We start from the raw sequence: 13,907 nt of genomic DNA, 5'->3' as shown, positions 1-13,907 counted from the left end.
ACCATACAAGTAGGCTCATTTTTCATATGCTTGGTGAAGCAGATTCAAAAGAAAGTTACAAAATGTAAATTCAGAAGCCGAAAATCTCTCCTTAGCAAAACTTCCTCTATAAAACATAAATATGTTTTACAATTTTTAACCACGAATAAAGGTTCACGGAACACGAAGAAATCTTCTTACTTATCTTCTTACGCAAGATTGCTTTATAAATAAAACAAGCACACTGCATTATCATGGGAGTATGCAACAGAACATTTTGTTTCTGAGGAAACCACTCCTAACGGATGGCTTTATTGTTATTTTCTTCTTAAGTCACATTGAAAATATTTCAATAAAAATGTGCATCGTTATTAAGAAACAGTCTTTAAATCAAAATGGCACCATTAAAACTGAAAACAGAGAATAAAAACCCCATTAAAGAAACGCGGGTGCACTGCTATTACCAACTCCTTCAAGTCCATATACAACTGCCAACTCTGATTTCAATGCAGTGGTCGATTTCATTTTGGCTCAGTGGTTAACAGCATGTAGGTTTCAATCTAATGCAGTGGTTAAAATTCAGCAGCAGCATTTAAAACGACAGCGCTGGAGACAAAATGCTTTATTCTTGATTGCCAGAACTCAAGATTTTAAACAAATAAATACACAAAAGAGATCCTAAAAATACTGATTCAACCACAAATAAGTAAATAAGCAAGCAAGCACGAAGTTCACTGCCCTAGGAATAAGACTGCCAAAGTAAACTTAATAAAATATCCACGGGTTTTGTCATCCTTTGTCATGTGCAACCTTTTAAAAGTCCATGTATCCCATTTACAGGGTTTTTTTCCTTAACTCTAGCAAATAGCACATGCTAGAAAAAAAAAATTAATCGAATGAGCATGTAGAAGAAAATGTTCAGAAAACTATGGCTTACTTCATTATTAAGAAGAAAAGATCAAAGAGAAGCACTTTAAAAAATATTTTTAACAGAGACTAATTAAGCCAAGTAACAGATTACCATGTATTAAACCCATATCTCATGTAAATTTCAATAACAAATGTAATAATTACTGTAGAAAGAGTAAGAAAGATTACAAACAGAAAGTAAAGCTAGATTTTACAGTTCTTCTTAACCTTACCAGTACCGGGAGACTTAAAGACAATGTTTGGGAACAATATTCAGTTAAACTAGACAAATATGATTGCACATATAGAATGGTTGTGTTATACAGGCAGCTATACATTGTTTTTACAGAAAAGATTTGATATGTGTAACTTTACTATTGTAAATACTATATTCTGAATTTCTATTTTGCAATGATAAACCAACTTCAAGGACAAGGAGAAATTATATTACCAAATAAATTTATTTGGTTCTTGATAGAATAGGGGTTTCACTTTAATTTAAACTATCTTCCCAATTTTAATTTTATCAAAAGAAACAAATATCAAACCATAAGGGTAACAATTCACCTCCAAGAGGTTTTTAAACTTTTAATACACTTCTCTACTATTCATCAAAAGGAAGAGCAAACAAAGCAAAAACATTGCTAATAGCTTATCTTACACTCTAATACATATGGTACCCCCAAAAAAGTGTGGGGTTTGTTTTTTTTTCCCTTTTATTTTTTAAAAAGGGTTGGTGATAAATTTACTGTTTTAGAAAACAAAGAGTATATTCTGCAACACATAGGTAGAGGAAAGGTTTCGACAAGGAACTTGAGTTTAGTATTAAGATTTTGCAAAAACTTCAGCTAACATGCAGTAGGTTGGATCTACTAAGATAGCAATGGTGAATACCAACAAAAATTCTCCCCCAGTTCAGAAGTGGAATGAAAAAACATCGTTGCAACTTTCTGATACAGATGCTATTAAAGTTCAGGTAGAAATCTCTCTTTGGTTGTTTCCCAAAAGGCAAATATAGAGCAAAGTAGTTCATTAAATGAAAGACAAAAGGGGTAAATCCTGGTCTTCATATAACTGCAGTTTTCCATTATTCAGTCTAAAGTAGTGACAGCAAATGAGCCTATGGACATTTGTTAATAATTTAACATTGAAATTCTTCCAATGATGGGTTTTTTAATCGCACCTATCTCTGAGCTTTCTTAGCTGTTTTGGCTGGAGAAAACAACAGGAAAAACATTGTGATGATTCAAGTGTACGTCTAACTTTTGGTGTGCAAACAGCCCCAGTGAAATCAAAGGGACTACAAATCAGGCTTTTAAAGAACATGCCTACCTTAATTATCTTGTGGAATTGGGACCTATTTTATCTATTATCTCCTTTCAGGAATAGTTAGTTGGTCCAATTAATCCATTTCAGCACACTAACTGGTATCCTCTCGAACCAGGTCACATTGGCCATGTTACTCTACTTGGTAAACAAAACAGGGACTGTCTGATGGGTGGGGGGAAAAAAAAAATAAATCAAAAAATACCTGATTTTTGTAATTTTTAAATGATTAGGATGAGATTAAGCAGTGCACTTCTTCGAATGTTTTTTTTTTTTTTCCCCCCCATGACATCAAGAACAGTCAAAGGGACTTTGACTTACTCTGACATGAAAAATCTTCAGGGCTATCATTAAGTTACCTGCACCACAGGTAAGCTTTCCCACCTCACCAGAACTGCAAGGCTGCATGCATGACAAAGAAATGCAACGTTAAAGATACGCTGACAAACCTAGCATGAAAAAGTACACAGTAAAAGTAAGTCCCAGTACCCTTTTTTTTTTTCAAATTATTGAATAGAATTATTACAACGCTTACTAACTAGCCAGCAAAAGAGGCCACTCAAGAAACAGGAAAAAAAATATTAAACAGATTTTATTAATCACAGTTATTTTAAAAATAATGTTTCTGCTGAGGGTTTCCCCACGTCTCCCCGTGCAGGGTCCTGTCCCCCTGTCCCCCCGCCCCGGCCCAGGGCCTCGGCCCCCGGGGAGGCCTTTAGGGGGACGCAGGCCACCCACCCCTCCACTGCCGCCTCCCCACCGCCGAACAAAGCCCCCAGGGAGGGTTTCTCCCCCCGGCATTTCGCGTTTCAGCCGCAGGCTGGTCGGGGAGCACGGAAAGTTTCCCCCGGCTGCACCTTTGCCCGTCAGGCGTGTAGCGGGAGGCCGGGAAACGGCATCCCCTGCTGCCACCTGCAGGCCACGGACGCCCACTTCAGCCACGGCCGGGCCCGGGGCCGGGCCCGCCGAATCTAAGCCTGGGCGGCCCGAGGCCTCTGCCCTTCGGAAACTCACGCTTTTTAATTTTTTTTTTAATTATTTTTTTAATTTTTTCCTCAGAAAGATCCTCCTGCGCTGCAAATCCAGCCCGCCTTCTGCGTGGGGTCCGCAAAAAGGCCGCTTGCACTGTCAAAACACGCGAGGCCCTTCAGCAAGCCCCAGCTTCTGAGTCGGTCTAGACCCTCAGAAAAACCCCAGCTGGACCACAAATAGCAAACTCCATACGCTTCGGGGTTTATGAACCTATTGTCATGAAGTCTTGTCACTGCTTTAATAATAATCTCTATCATTTTCTCCTCATCACTCCCTCGTGATGAAAGCAACAAAACGGACAGAGCCTGATGTAATTCCTGCGTGCCCTGAGGAGAGCACATCTCCCTCCTGGTTTCTCTCAGGAGAGTCTGCCTGAGTAGCTGCTAAACACTACATTAAAGACACCTATTCAAATGACTCTAGGAAGGAGGAGGGAAAAAACCCAAAAAATTAAAAAAAAAAAATAAAAAAAATCTTTAAGGCAGTGGTGGGTTTCCTTACAAGGACATGCAGACACTGTGTGGAAGGAGGAACCAGTACTGGGAAGTACTCTTAATGACAAGCCTGATCAGGACCTGGTAATGACCCCCTAAAATTAGGCAGCCTTCCTAAGAAATGCCCAAATGCCAAGTAATCTGCAGAGCACCGACGTGCACATCCACCTGTAAGGCTGCAACACGTATCTCTTTCAGAAGACCATGATACAGTCTAGGACAGCAGCCAGCAACTTCCACAATTTAGAGAAATTGATGTTATGCAGTAACAGCTACAAAAATCCCATGGCTAAATGGCTCTGGCTCCATAATGTTTAGATACTTTTGACAACACAGAAATAAGATGTGATTTTTCTTTCAGACAAGGAGCAGTATTTATGTATCAACAAAACCCCCTTACTTTAATTACGCTAAGAGAATTGTTCTGCCAATACAGTTCTTTTCATTTAAAAGATACAGGTGTCTTCGGGATGAAGTGAGTAAGGTCTCCAAGCATTCAAGAAGATGAGATTTATTGAATGATATTACTGATCAGATTACACACTTAGTTTCAGAAACCCTGGCAATCGTCATCTTGTCACCACTTTTCCTCGAGAACTTCAAGAAAAAGAGAGTGAATGCAGGATTATGCCCATGAGGTTCTCATTTTTAGGAACAATGGATTTCCATGTTTCAAAGGCTACAATGCCCAAAAACAAAAGGCAATTTTCAGTTTGATTCCACAGTGAACAAATATGATATTTAAGGAGTTCTTTGCAATTTTTAGGTGTGCTTATTTGCTTTTGTTCTTCAGTGTCTAAAATAGCTTAAAATAACTTGCTTTGAGTACAGACAGAACAAAGAACTTTTCATCATTTTGATATGAGCAAAACTTCCCTAAGCAGAGCTCAATTTTATCTACTCGGACTAATGTGGTAACGTGCCAATGAAACGTTCACCTTATAGACAGATTCTATTAAACATGAAACAGAGATCTTTTTTCTACAGCCATTCTCCCTATACAGACACATACCCTATGTAACACAATAAATCCCACCAGATGGAGAAAGACACACACAGTGATAATGCAACCAAGTTTTGGTCTACAGATACTCTTAGATATACTCCAGAACACCAGCTTTCTTCTGAAAGACAGAAAAATATGCTCTTTTGCAACAAGATGGGAAAATTGACAGAAATTTGCATGTGTAACATGATGAAAATACTAAGCAAAAAAGCTCAACTTAGCAACATAGAACAGTAAACAGTTTTCATGTTCGCCTGTTTTAGCAAGCTGGGCTTAAGTTATCTTGTACACTTTTGTGTCTTGTAAACTATTTTCAATTTCTTTGAAACGAAACCACTTGACTATCCCTCCAGCACCGTTAAAAAAAAAAAAAGCTGTAAGATAACTTCAGCTTGCAATGATTTATGTACAACTCTGATTAAGCGCTGTATATAAAGATGTAAGTAGAGCAGAAGTTTTGAAAAAGACCTGACTTTACCCCCAAGCTCAATTTAAGCATTCTCAAGAAAACAAAGCTGGAGAAGGAGATTTTTACAGCACAGCAAGGTCAAACTGAAAGCATTTCAGATCTAAGATTGTAATAGATACATACAGGTTTTCAGACTGACAATTGTGGACTATTAATAAACTCTCAGCTGCATGATGCTATTATAGACCATAAAAGAAATTTTCATCTTGAACGTACTATAGCACAAAAAGCAGCAAAGGCATTTGCAAACAAGTGGCATGCAGTTCTGAAGATATGGGCCTGAAGGGAGCCAGTCTTTTCTGAAAATCCAATCGGTTATGAATAAGGAACAACTCTGAATCTGAGCATTACTCTACAAGTAGTACGATCTTTGTCAAATAAAATGTTAACTTCAGAAATCCTTCCTGTCTTTTACCTAAATACAAGTTTACCGCCTATTTTAAACTGCTTCAAGCTGAGCAGGAGCGCTTGACCTTTTCAGTCAGGCATACCACATAGTCCGCTCTGACATCAAGGGAAAGTTGGTCCTGCCACATAAACAGAATGATTTGTGTGGTCAGCCTGCATGTGTGAAGCAGGGCTAACACCTCCTCAAAGCACCAGAGCTCTTGAAGACACACTGAAACATCAAATGCCTCCACAAAATACCCTTGCAGCCTCCCAGAAAAAGCAAAATTCCTCTCCTTTTTTCTTTTTTTTTTTTTTTTTTTAAATGGACAACTTGGAAATGGAGATGGGAAAAGCTGCACGTTACACAGACTGTCTTGGGAGATGAAAAACTTTCATGGCTAGCACTCTTCTTGAGAAGCAACAAGACAGGAACTTACCTGTACACATTTTAAGTGCAAATGGCAAGCTCACCACGAGCAGAACCCACTGATAGTTAAGTAACCTACAAAGCTGCAGCATCCCAGGTGGACGGTGCTGAAGCCAACACACTGCTGGCTGGTTTTAAGTAACCAAATCCTGGATCTTGGCCATTACATAAACACAACATGTTGAGGACTAACTCCTCCTTTGAGCATTCCAAAATTCTGAACAAAATCGCTTCTGCAGGTCTGAACTTCCTGCAGACATGGGCACAGCATCAAACAGGAGATTATTAAACTGACTCTCTAAAAATTTTCTTGTGGGAGAGGACAGTCTTGTCATGAACTCAGCAGCCAGCGAGATTAACAACTTTTTCTGTGTCCTTGAGCAACAGATTTGAAAATAATGAACTAGATGTGGGATACAAATCACATGATTTCTGTTTATCAAGGAGATCAATCATATCTGTTGGTGAATTGCTTTTAGGGAGGAAACGACCTTAAAAGGATTACACACAGAGCATTGTATTTTCATGGAAAAAGACCCAATAGAACTATTAACAATTTTTCAACACCTATACTTCTTTCTAGGTAAGAAACCTAGGGAATGGAGAAGACAGAGGCAATGAGAGTTGGACAGAAAAATTCTAATTCTTTTGACATCCTCTTAAGAGAAAAAACACACTAACAAGAGCAGTTCCCTGTTGTTCATTTGAATAAAAACTGGTGATCCTGTAGGCCACAAGAAATAGTCAAATTTTTTATAGCACTTTTTTTTTTTGGCCACTTCATTTATCCATATGGAGCATGCAAGACTAAGGTTTTATGTTTCTATTATCCACCAGGTCAATTCTAGTGAACAAAGTCTTCACTTACACCCCACTAAAAATTTGTATCCTTCATTATAACTATGAATCCTTTCTCATTGCGAAGATGCTAGGGTTTCTCTTTGGAAAAAATGCCAGTTCTGGATGCACGCTCCAGAACTACTTTAGTAACTTCAGAAAGTCTCAAAGACGTGCAATAGTGCTGTCATTTATGAGCAGTACATTTTTGCAACTCTGAACAAGGATTATAAGATTAAGTTCACGTTAATGAGCACCTTCTGAAAAATGGTAGCTGCTTTCTACAGACTGTGTAACAGAAGCTATTGTTCATTGTAAAAAAGACTGATTTTGGGAAGCGTTTCTGTTAAGAAACATACGTTAAAAGCTCTCACCCTGTCTCCTGTAATTCTTTAAATAAACTGAATTCAGAATACTTACCTAACCAGGTTGCAATAAGAACAGAATCGATTCCTTCTATGGGCTCACATATTCTAGCAACTACTGGATGTATTTGCTGTGACAGGTAGTACTGAGTATCAATGGTAAGACTCTCTTGCTTTTGCAACTGTTCCGGGGCATACGCTCGCTGGCTGGCACTGAGATCTGATCCATCCTAAGACAGGAGACACATATGACACAAAGTGTGAAAGAAAGTAAAAATCCACATTCGGTCTATACAAAGGATTATGCTTCAAACATTGTGTTATTTTAATGCAAAACTGTTACATGATCACTCTCTTTTGGTTGATTTATTACGCATCCGATATAAATCCAGCAGTATTTAAAAAAAAAAAAAAAAAAGTGCATTGCTGATGCTGGCATCAACCAGCAAGTTCAAGAATGTAAATCCAGCTTGTATTATTGCAGCCTACACGTGCAAATCAGTAAGAGTAGACAGAGTAAACAGTCCCATCTGTCAATTCTGAAATGCACAATGAAAACACATTGTAACCATCAGCCCAGTTAAAAATACACGGAGGGCATGCATTTTGGATTCACTTTGTACTAAACCAGCATTATCATTTTGCACAACAAGCAAATTCTAAGCCGTGGATATCAAAACTATATCTGTTTTGTTAGGAAATTTAGATTCTTTGATTCTATAAAGAAACAAATAGAATGAACGGTCAGAGAACGGACCATCGTTCATTGGCATGCAAATAAACGACAGAGGCAATAGCATTAATTTGAAAGAGCAAATTCTGAAATACTTGGAAATACTGAAATAAACACATGGTGACATCGCAAGCCAAGAGAGAAACACCACTCAGAGGTTAGAATAAACATTACATTCTTCTCCAACTTGAAAGAGGGAGAAGGAGAAAATAATTCAACTAGGGAAGGCAATAATTAAATTGAAAACAGCATTCATGGAGGAATTAAGTACCAACTCTAAGAAGATGGTACTCTTCTGGAAAATGTAATTCATGCCGTCTGTAGAATCATATTCCCAGTCCAGACCTACACTTGAATTTTTTTTTTTTTAATGTGTGTCAAAAATCTTAAGATATAGATAAGAAGTATTTTAGCAAGCATTCAGTATCAGAAGTAAACTTTAAGGGGTGTGGGGGATAGAGAGAGTACCACAGCTTGTTTTTTGCTAAGTACAGTCTCTTTTTTTCCCCTTCTTTTTTTACAGCAAAATAAAATTAATGCATTCACATATGACACCTTCATTTTTCAGTTAAGGCGAGCTCCTGGCTTCAATAAGGTCAACAACCATGGACTGAAAACCCATCACTAATAAAGACAGACTGCAAGCCATTGGTCCCTCCTACTCCTTTCAGACAACTTAGTATTCAGAACAAAATTAATTTAGACTATTCAGCTCATCCAGCTGCTTTGCGAAAATAATTACAATGCAATTCCTTCAGCTCCCTTCTTTCAACAAGTACATTCTTCTCTTGTATTGTGCCATTGCTCAGCCGTACCCATGGCCCAGCTCTCATAAGTCTTGGCAGTTTCATCACGCCAGGCTGAGAACTCTCAATTAAATAAAAAACAGTATCTTTCAGTTTTTGATGAGGAAGAACCTCAAATAGTGTTCCACCATAGAAGTCACATTCTGAAGCTCATCAGTTTGGCGCAAGAGATTCCTTGGTCCATTTAATCCACCCTGTGCTTTTCTTTTTTAATAGCACATTCAAAGCGGAGCATGTATTTGTGAGATCATGATAAGCATCTATAGGATAAACACCTGCAAACACAAAGTTGCTCAAACTCGCCAGTCTATCCAAGAGAAGTCCTGCCACATCTAATGACTATGAATTGAAAAGACACAGGTTGACATTTAAAGAACAATGACACTATTCAACCACCACCACCAAGTAGTTTTCCAAGAATGACAGGTTCTTCACCACCAGAATTTTCTTCTCCTTAAAATGACGACTAGATATTTTCCTTAAAAATAAGTTCTAGTTCCAAACAGAAATTAATTCAGGGAAATTTTATCAGCCACTATATGGAAACAGTCAGATGAGCTGAGCTGATCACAATGGTTCTTTCTGGATCTATAAAACTAAATTTAGTACAAGAAATTGGCTATTTTAGACTATAACATTCAGGGAAATTTTATCAGCCACTATATGGCAACAGTCAGATGAGATGAGCTGATCACAGTGGTTCTTTTTGGATCTATAAAACTAAACTTAGTACAAAAAATTGGCTATTTTAGACTATAACATAATCTTGCTACAAAGAAACACCAAAACATTTTTTCCAGGAGTTGAGTTCGTTTTCTTTGCAATCTCTCAAAACAATACCTAGTATTTAGCTATAAATAAAGACATTTTTACCTGACAAATGATATATGACACTGTGTCTCCTGCCTTCACCTTTCGGCCTCCTTGAGAGTTTATCCACATGGCAACATGCACATGTGGCAAGCTTTTTTTGTCAGGGTAATCCTGTGGATCTTTTGTCAATGCCTAAGAGATCAAAGGAGGAAACAGAAACATAACTGTGAGGGAAGTATTTTACTTCAGTGTTGGACAACTCGGAACTTTAAAAGACAAGATTACACAGTAGCTATCTTCACCCATCTAGTATTCACAAGTACGTTTGCAACACAAAAATCTAAGACAAAAAAATTGTAAGAAAGGTATTTTCCAGACATTAAGGTCTAGGTACCAGTCCTTCATACTTCAAAAATATTATTAATAAAATAAGAGGATGCTTTTACAGTTACTGTCTGAAGAATGCATTATATTAAAAGCACAACAGTTCAAAACAGTTACAGATATAATGCAATTGTTTTAAAATTAAACTAAATTGAAGATAAAAAATCACGCAAAATATAAAAATACAGCCAGAGATTATTCTCTTACCCCTGCACCAGTTCAGGTCATAAAGTAAATACGAATATCAAGTAGTTGAGTGTGTTTAACAAGCTCTGTAGCAAGAGGATACAACTGGATTAAAATATTTCCATGTATCTCATGCTACTGAAATTCCACAGTGAGGTTTTCCTTTACATAAAGTAAAATTCAACATTTAAATATTTACCAGTATCTCAATTCTTAGGAACAACTTATACATTTGACTTAATAGTGAAATGAATAATTTATTTTTTTCCAAAGTAGTAAAACAGAGGAACATTCAGCATTTAAAGTTAAAATTATTCCATATATATCTTTTACTGGAATACTAAGTACTCTTAGAGTATTTGCAATCGCAACATTGTTGGTTTTTTTTTTAAGTCAATCATAAAAATCACTGATTTCTTTAATACTCATATGACAAGACGAAAACATTTCTTAACTGATTGATTAACACAGTCTTACAGAGCAGAGAGATGTCCAGCTGGCAAAAAAAAAAGTCTTTGGATGGAGCAAATTTGGAAAATCTCTTCTATCAGAAGCATGAGAGAGGCATGCAGAGAGATGTCCAGCTGGCAAAAAAAAAAAGAAGTCTTTGGATGGAGCAAAATTGGAAAATCTCTTCTATCCAAAGCACGAGAGAGATACGTACTATGCAATTCACTAGTGAAACAAGGCCCTAGCTGGGGAGAGAGGTTTTTGAAGTTAAATGTACCAGTTTCATTGAGGATTCATAAAAATAAACCAAAACAACAATGCTGTTTGCTAAAACTCCTGTAGATAAAGTCAGGTATTTTACTTCTTGCTACAGGAAAGTCTTGAATGAGATCTCAAAATGACTATCAGCTTTCTTTATGGAGCTCTGAAGGGAAACAAACTAACAATAGTCTGCTTTTATGTAAGTTTTCTAGAAAACAGAACGTTTGATTCTTTTCCATTGCATTCTTCATTTTATGCATTTTCAACCTGAAATATAAGATAACAATTCAGGAGAAAAGTTCTCCTGAAAGCAGGAGCTATCATGTCATTCTCAAAGTGCAGCACCAGTGAGGGAGACAGCAGGATGGGACAAGACACAAAGTTATTATTTTGAGGAAGCAGGACTGGCCTCCAGCCCCACAAGGAATTTTTAATCATACTGTAGGATCTTTGCTGTATGTTCCATGCTATTCAGTGTCTAATAAAACCCCTGATATTTCACAGCATCATAAGGATTAAAAAAGATTTTTGTCAGCAGTCAGTATCTTCAGGAACGGTAAAGTTTTTCTGAGACAGAAAAGAGCTGTGATAATTTACCTTGTTTATTTCAAACTGATTTACTGGGACCTGGCCGTTGATCACATTTTCTCCAATTTCTATGAGCCGCCGTTGAATATTTTCCACGATTATATCTCGGGGCTGATCAGAAAGAATCTGACCAATTATATAGCTGTAAAAACAGTCCAGAAATGAAGAAAAGTTTAAGACATGCAAAGCAAAACCATTACAACAAACACAATCCTCTCTTCCCCTGGGTTGCCACTAGAATTTAAAGAGCCTGAGCGAGGATGAAGTCTGATAGAAAATTTATAGAAATTTGCCAGGATATTTCATGTTGTGTTTTATTTATTTACTTGTTTTACTAAAAGCAAATTATTGCAAATAGTTCTAATGTTAAACAGTGATTTGGAATTGTTAAATGCAACTGGTTTCTATTTTCTGCTCCCATTTAATTTTGCCATTTATTATTTCATAGCAGGTATCTTAAGATGGGGGAGAAGAGAACATATCAAGTAAGCAAAGTGTTGCCTATTTCTGTAAAATGTGGTTGGAAGATCTGCCAGCTGCAGAAGAGTTAGTCACTAAAGAACACTCTCAAACATTTGTATAGCTTTAATTACTAATACATTCCTAACTTGGAAAAATTTGCTTCTATTATGATGCATCTTTTCTTAGAAAATGCAAGTCTTAAGAACAGTAAGCGTGTGGTGTATTTTTACAGATGTAAAAAAGTATTCATTTTTTGATACATTTGGACCACAATTTATTTAAGTTCTCAAGAGGCAGTACGTAATGTGAGTCAGCCCCAGATGACCACCTATCCATCCACTACATTTTTCTTTCTGCAGTGCTAAATGTTATTACCTCTATTGAATTTAATTACCAAAATGCCCTGTGCAATGACAATTAATAAATCATCAATCTTATATCCATCAAAATGAAGTATCAAAACAGTCTTAGTTGCAAAATGGAAGAGAAACAGTCTTTGGGGAAAGGATCATCTCCTCAGGCTGCACCGACTGCACTTCCAGCTTTATTAAAGGATACTGAAAGAGCTGACCACCAGCTTCTTTAACCATCTTTGAAAAAAAATAAAAAAAAAATAAATCTCTGACTTAAAACCTGTGACTCCAAATGCTGATAGCACCTCCCATTTTCACAAGATTTTCAGCTGTGGTTTATTAAACCGCATATACAAAATCACAACTACTCAAATGCACGGCTTCCACAGGAGATGCAGAAACAGATTGTGAAATTGGAGACATTCGGACTTGCCCAAGGATGATCTGCTACCAAAGCCAACATGCAACGTTCTCACCATCTCCTACAAAAATCAGTTAAGAAGCCCTAATGCTGGTGTTAGCTACCAATCTGCACCCTTCAAGAAACAGCCACGTGGTATCAAACGTTTATGAAGCACGTACTCTTTGATACAGAGCAAAAACGACAATGCCATAAAGAAACTCACTTTCCAGTCTCTTTTGCAAGATCACACCAGTCTCTTCGGACTATATCCAATCCTTTCAGTTCTTGTTTAGTTACATATTTCCCATCTCCTGTTGGTTCCACGGTCAGAGCAGCGTATTTCTTCTTCTTTAACAGCAGCAAGGACTTAAAGACTCCATCAATATCGATTTCCAACAATTTATACAGCTTGTTCACTTCACTTTTGATCTGCGAGTGCATTGACATTAAAACCAAATGCAATACCTTAGTAACTGTGGACAAATTTAACTTCCATATAGAGATGCATCATTCTTAAGTTTTAAAACAAGAAACATTACACACTATGTGTTTGCATACACATTTTAAAGACTCATCAGATATCACTAGTCGTGAAATTAAATGCATGTTAGTAACTATGAGATATTATTAAAATTAAGGTTTGTCCATTGGCTTCTTCAAGATTTACAGCTGGGTATATCTAACTCCCTAAGAGAATTAAGCAGGGCAGAGAAGCATGGGACTGAATGTGACCTGGCAGATAACTGACTCCAGCCCATTTCACTAGGGCAGCGACTCCATCAAGCCTCTCACATAAATAAAGCAAACAAGGGATTTCGGTGTAGGGATCCACTTACTAGGAAAACATAAGAGATGGTTACTTAGACAGAATAGGGAAATTGCTTTATAAAAAAAGGTGCCTTGCAAAGATGCTTTTTTTTTTTCCTTTTCTTTTTCCCCCCCTAAACCAGGGAGGGGAGAGAGAACTATGACTGCAGTCCAGAGCTCTGTGTGTCTTATGTTCAGGAAAAATATGCACAAATGGGCCACTGTTTATTTATACCCTTCCCCACAATTTCTACAGCCCAGTTTCTTTGAGAGGCAAAGATGCCTTTTTTTTTTTTTACAGACAGGCTGTGTCTTATCCACGTACAAAAGCTTGAAATTGCATTTGATGTGTTGCCATAACACAGCACCAAATACCAAGTTGCTCCACACCTCGTACCTCTGGTCTAAGAGGACAGAGGTGCAACAC

At 37.3% G+C, this 13,907-nt stretch overlaps 1 protein-coding gene across 1 annotated transcript in view; it reads right to left on the bottom strand.

The window, feature by feature from the left end:
• POLA1 (polymerase (DNA directed), alpha 1, catalytic subunit) overlaps positions 1 to 13,907 on the bottom strand; it is a 209,903-nt gene that overhangs the window by 111,726 nt on the left and 84,270 nt on the right. The window contains exon 31 of the mRNA XM_014948364.1: positions 7,290 to 7,464. Coding sequence (XP_014803850.1) covers positions 7,290 to 7,464 — 175 coding nt within the window. The remainder of the gene's footprint in view (positions 1 to 7,289; positions 7,465 to 13,907) is intronic.

This window comes from Calidris pugnax, unplaced genomic scaffold (assembly GCF_001431845.1).
Source record: "Calidris pugnax isolate Ruff unplaced genomic scaffold, ASM143184v1 scaffold164, whole genome shotgun sequence".
Lineage (NCBI taxonomy): Eukaryota > Metazoa > Chordata > Aves > Charadriiformes > Scolopacidae > Calidris > Calidris pugnax.
This window is presented reverse-complemented; position numbering and strand designations above follow the sequence as displayed.